Genomic DNA, 5,620 nt, shown 5'->3' with positions numbered 1-5,620 from the left:
AGATCCGGTGCTTCAGTAAATAGGATAGCCATGGAAGCACAACATGTGTCCTTCAGATTAAATTTGAATACAAATTAAATAATTTTCACTTTTATTTAATTCCATGTGTTATTATTATTATTGTTTTTATTAGTATTTATTGTTATTCAAATATGAATCTTATTTTAATTGTTGTTTTGTTATTATCATTTCTGTCTTTAACTGTTGTTATTTGGAATATTAGCCTATACAAATATTGCTTAGTGACCTTGAAATTGTGTCAGTGTTAAGTAGATTTTTTTACGTTTTGATATGGAGGATGTGGGCTTTTTAGTCTTCAAAAAAGGGTGTGTGTGTGTGTGTATGTGTGTGTGTGTGTGTGTGTGTGTTTGCGCATTGGGCGGCTGAGGCTCTGAATGAGGGGGTGTCGACAGCGGGTGTCGACAGCAGACGGCACGTGGCTTTTGTGTGCAGCTGAGCTCTCGCGCAGAGGGCCTTCCCTTAATGAGTCGGCGCGTGGAAACGACCAAGCTGCAATTTATTTCCCCATTTCTGTCACGTCCATGTACGCACGAGACCCCGTGAACCGACCCCTCCCGCAGGCAAGCGGAGTGAAAGCTCTAATCGGATTTAGGGAGCTCTCTAGCACGAGAGGGGTGATTCGATTACATCTCAGTGTCAGTCAAAGCAGGATGATATGGAGTGAATATGAACCTGCTCGATCATAAATTAATAACCAGACAAGAAACAAACTCAACCAATTAGTCTCAAATCAGCGAACAATCTGGAAATTTTAAATAAATTCAATTCAATTCAATACATTTCTATAGGTGTATACAACTGCCTCATGTTCAGAATATTTTAGCTTTACCGTCTAAGGTAAAACGAAGTGGTCTGTTATTTTATAACAAATATCACAATGGCGTCAGTGATGGTTTCTCAGCGTTGTAAAACCAACTGTATTTGAACCGTGTAGTAGGAGGTGGCTGGCAACGGCAGAAGAACTGGTCGCTATGCCCCCGGCGCGCGTGAGATTAGTCACGGTCCCCCTCTGGGAGCTCATTAACAGGTGGAAGAAAGCCCTGCAGACCACGAGCCGAGCCAGCTCTCAGCAGCGCGCCGAGGCTCGCGCCACCGTCCGTCTGCAACCCGGTCAGAATTAGCTGCATCTCGAGCCAGATCCGTTTATAATGTCTGGAACTTGATTTTAACCACATTTTCCCCCTTTTTCTTTCTCTCACTCGACAAAGAAATGCAACTGAAACGCACATTGAAATAAATTGATACATCTTTTGTTTTCAGGTTGACAGGTAAAATAAAATGCATTACATGAAATAATTGTATATAATGTACAGTAAAAATGAAGGTCTATTTATCCAATCTCGAGTGTCTCATGGGGGTAAGGGCCCTGGTTTTGCACTGTAAATACCATAGTATTAATGATAAACCATAATGTTTTGTCTTTTAACAGTAAAAGACTTTGTCAAATATGAGACTCGTTCTCATTAAATGCAATGGTTGCACTATTCCGGTTGTGGTGCCTGCTAACGAACTCACACACACAAACACACCTGTTTGCCGCCAATCTCGAGGATATCCAGCCTCCCGGGATCTGCGTGACGATGTAACCCCAGAAGAAAGATCCGTGGATCATCCCAACCGTCTCCGGGTCCCAGTTGAACGCCGCTTTCTGTACACAGAGAGAGAGTTGGAAATAGATATGCATCGATATCTGGATCAGTTCTAAAGAAATTTGACCGCTTTTTTATACATATTTTCAATTTCTCAATAGATTGGACAACGGCTTTCTGTATTGTATTCACACATGTGTGTGTGTCTTTCTGTATTGTATTCACACATGTGTGTGTGTCTTTCTGTATTGTATTCACACATGTGTGTGTGTCTTTCTGTATTGTATTCACACATGAAAATCGTGTTGATCGAATAGATGTGAAGGGTACCATGCAGACGCTTTTGGGGGAAGTGCAGTGCATTTCTATTGGAGTGAAAGTCATTCAGTTCCATTTTAATACTAAGTCTAAAAAGATTCAGTAAAAATTCACGCTGTTCAGGTGAATAAGACCGTTTGGCGCAGGATAAGGGAATGAATAATGCTGTGTTATCTGTGTGCGTTTGGGTATCATCGAATTATCCACTAAAACACTACCTCTGGAAGATGACATTTCGCTGTCAAGGTCAGTGTCGCACGTGTGGGTTTACTCAGAACCACTGTGTGTGTGCGTGCGTGTGTGTGTGTGTTTCTTTCTGCGCATGCATTTTACTCCAACCCCTTGTTTTTTTAAACAGGAGGAGTTTTATCGGAGTTGCGTCACGAGCCCGATCAGAGAGGCCCCGCGCCTCTGCGTCACTGGTGAGAAGACGGGAGGGGGGAAGGACTGGGAGACACGACGCCGGCATTTTGTCTACGTAAAGAGTAAGGAGCCCTTCGCCCACTCCCCCTCTCCCTGAGACCCCCATCCCTCCCACCCACCGATACACAGAGAGAGAGAGACACACACACATAGACAGACAGGCAAACAGACAGACACACACACACACACACACACACTAGGCACACTTAGATACAGACACACACACCTCCGTGATGATAATTTTGCCATCCCGGTGGATTGTGCTGTTGTTGACCATGCTGACGATGGCCACGCCCAGGTTGCAGCGGATGCCGAAGGAGATACAGAACCCCAGGCCACTCATGATGGCGATGATGTAGCGGCGCGGGAGCCCGCAGCACGTGCAGTCGAGCAGGGGTTTCTTCTTCTCCTTGGGAGCGGATGGGCGGCCATCTTCCGTCAGCTCGATGTTATCTCCGGGCTTCTGTCGCTTCTCGAGCACTCTGCGGCGGCAGGAGAGAGTGGGGAGTTATTGTCACAGTTACACCTGGGCACGAGACCGGCCTGCTCCTAAAACAGCACCAGTGTCACGCGAGGGGAAGGGAGAGTTTTGGGGAATGTCTCTCAGAGTTCATTAACTATTAATGATTGTGAAACTCGAGCCTCTGGATTTCCAGACATAGATTTTAGGTTAGGAAGGTCCTCTGGTAGGAGAACACCCCGTGCAGGCCTCAGCGCCTTCAACACCCACCAGTTACACCAGGCCGGGCTTTTCTCATTCAGCTCGTGCACCTGCACGCCACGACAACAACCCACACAACAAATGTACGCCTCAAACCAGCAGAACACTTTTCAAATAAATATGTGTGTGTGTGTGTGTGTGTGTGTGGTTGGTAGACATCTCTGAGTTGAGGCCCGTACCGCATTGCAGCATTCTGCTCACCTTCGCCCTTATTTACATTCATGGGGACTCGCACGCTTCTATCTCAGAAGACGCACGGGCCTTTAGAATAGCGAGTCAAGCGCCAGAAATCTTAAAGGTTTATATAGGGTTTTTTTCTAAACCTAAATTAAACATATTTATTCGCACACTTATTCAGATTCATTAATGTTGTAGATAATTAAAAAAAAAGGGAAACGCATAGGTATGTTCGCAATCCTCCAGTGCTGTTTATATCGAGGATAGAACTAGATCCGACACCTCGAATAATTTACAGGAAACGAATGCAAAGTCAAAACGGCTGGAACGAATTTCGATTCATTTTGACATAACTGAAAACCTACAGAATTCTCCAGCATTGGTCTCATGTCTGATACATTAGTGTACAATATTCTTATACACTCGTACTTGGTTTACGGCTGAAAATGTCATATCATTCGATAGTTGTGTAACGAAAAAAGGCGAAGTGAATTTGTATATTATTAGGTTTTAATGGAAAAAAGGTTCCTTTGTAGGAATGTATCTGTTTGCCTGGAAACTACAGTAAAGGGGGGAGGGGGGAAATTGAAGAAAAGGTTTTTGAAAATGTGGATGTAAAATGTATCAGCAAGAAAACTAACACATAAAATAGTAAAAATCGAATTGAAGAGGAAGTTATTTCAATACTGAATGAGGAGGCAAAAATAATGCATCATTCACCATTTCAGCTCATGGTACCCCAGCTCGCCTGAATACAGCTCTCCAAATCTAGACAAGGACGCCTCAAAAGAGAGAGAGAGTCTAAATCTGGGGTTTGGCTGTTAAACATCGAAAAGCATCGACCCACGTCCGCACAGGTAAATAAATTATACGGCAGAGATGCTTTCACGCGATGACAGCAGACGCCTATTCCGTGTCAATTATCCCTTCGTTCGCCTCCAGTCTAAACGAAGCTCCATCTCTGTCTCTCTCTCCCTCTCTCTCTCTTTCTTTCTATCTCTCTCTAGGGGATGCTCACATCCAACTATTACTACGAAATGGCGAGAACTGTGCTCCTTCCAAAACAATCACATCCAACAAAGAAAGAATTAATCCAGCCCGTGCACACTGCTACATATCCCTCGAATTTTAAGAATGGAAGGCTTTCCGTTCACTCCGGCACGAGGCCTGGGACTGGAGAAACGTAAGCTCACCTCAAAGGACAAGTCACCTTCACTTGTTCTGAATCAAATCCTCTCCAAGAAATATCATCTCTATTATCATTTTGTTGTAAAGGTCGTTTTAACACTTAAAAGTAGAACTCTAGCTCCAGTAAACCCCAGCATGCACCGTTAATGTATATATGTTTCATTTTAAACAGTGGCTGTTTGAAACATGTTTAAAGGACAGAGAAAATTAAATATTAGTAAATACCTGTACATACGGCCCAGTGCCTTCCCCGCGAGCTGTTTGAACCCCTCTTTATTGGGGGTGAAGCCCCGGGCTTCGGGTGCGGGTGCAGGTGCGGGCTCCATGTCCAAACGTGAATATTCCTTTGGTGCTTCTTTGTTTTACGTTAAAGTGTCATATTACGGTGCATGGCGACCGAACCGACCGACCGACCAGAGAAAGACAGCACAGTGGTGTTTGCTACTGAGGAGGAACGAAGCTCGAGGGTGTAGCGTTGGAACGGGTGGCTCACGGTGTGTGTGAGAAAACGCCTACATATGAGAGAAACCAGTGGAGCGCTGGCGCCTGGTCACAAACACACACTCTCCGCTTCGCCTGTGCTCAGCATGCGCACGCAACGCCATATCTTCGTAGCTCAACTATTTGTTTTGATAAAATATTTTTCTCTTCAAGACAAGAAACATTGACTTAATTTTCCATCAAAAATATGAGGGTTTTTATCACGATTTCGAAAAATCAAAAAAGAAATATCCTTTGTTGCATCAATAACTGAACTGAATGAATTCTTAATTGTTAGGCACACGTTTATCCGTCACCCAGCGCAGTGTCGGTCGGGGCTCTTTCGGCTGCGCGACTTTCCAGCACCAAGGTCAGCGGCACTCGCGCGTCTGGCCCAGTGGCGCGTGGTGTGTCCGAGCTGTTCACGCGGGAGCACCTCTCCCGTCCGCCAGCCTGTGATCGACTGGGCTCCGCGCTGGCGCGCATCTTTATGCAAAGGCATTGCTCTCAGGCAGGGCTGCAGTGACGCACAGGTGATTGCGTATCAAACTTGTTCAGATTAAGAAACACGCACTTTAACCCTCATATTTTGTTTTTATTTCCTGGTGGGTGTGGCTCACTCCAGAAAGCTCAGCCTGACAGGGGCGGTACCATGGAAACCAAACCAGGGATGGATTCCCCTCGAAAAATGTGCTGTTGTGAA

The 5,620-nt window shown here is 45.0% G+C and overlaps 1 protein-coding gene across 1 annotated transcript; it reads right to left on the bottom strand.

Annotated features, from left to right (window-relative positions):
• Positions 1 to 1,361: 1,361 nt before the first annotated feature.
• On the bottom strand, positions 1,362 to 5,397 carry LOC122132568 (vesicular glutamate transporter 2.1-like). The gene is made up of 3 exons (XM_042707241.1): positions 4,663 to 5,397; positions 2,578 to 2,833; positions 1,362 to 1,669 (listed from the first exon to the last, which is right to left on the bottom strand). Exons 1-3 carry the CDS (start codon positions 4,761 to 4,763, stop codon positions 1,463 to 1,465), a joined length of 564 nt encoding a protein of 187 aa, XP_042563175.1. The 5' UTR covers positions 4,764 to 5,397; the 3' UTR covers positions 1,362 to 1,462.
• Positions 5,398 to 5,620: the final 223 nt, after the last annotated feature.

Source organism: Clupea harengus, unplaced genomic scaffold (assembly GCF_900700415.2).
Source record: "Clupea harengus unplaced genomic scaffold, Ch_v2.0.2, whole genome shotgun sequence".
Classification (NCBI taxonomy): Eukaryota; Metazoa; Chordata; class Actinopteri; order Clupeiformes; family Clupeidae; genus Clupea; species Clupea harengus.
The sequence above is the reverse complement of the archived record's forward strand: the minus strand, read 5'-3'. Positions and strand labels throughout refer to the sequence as shown.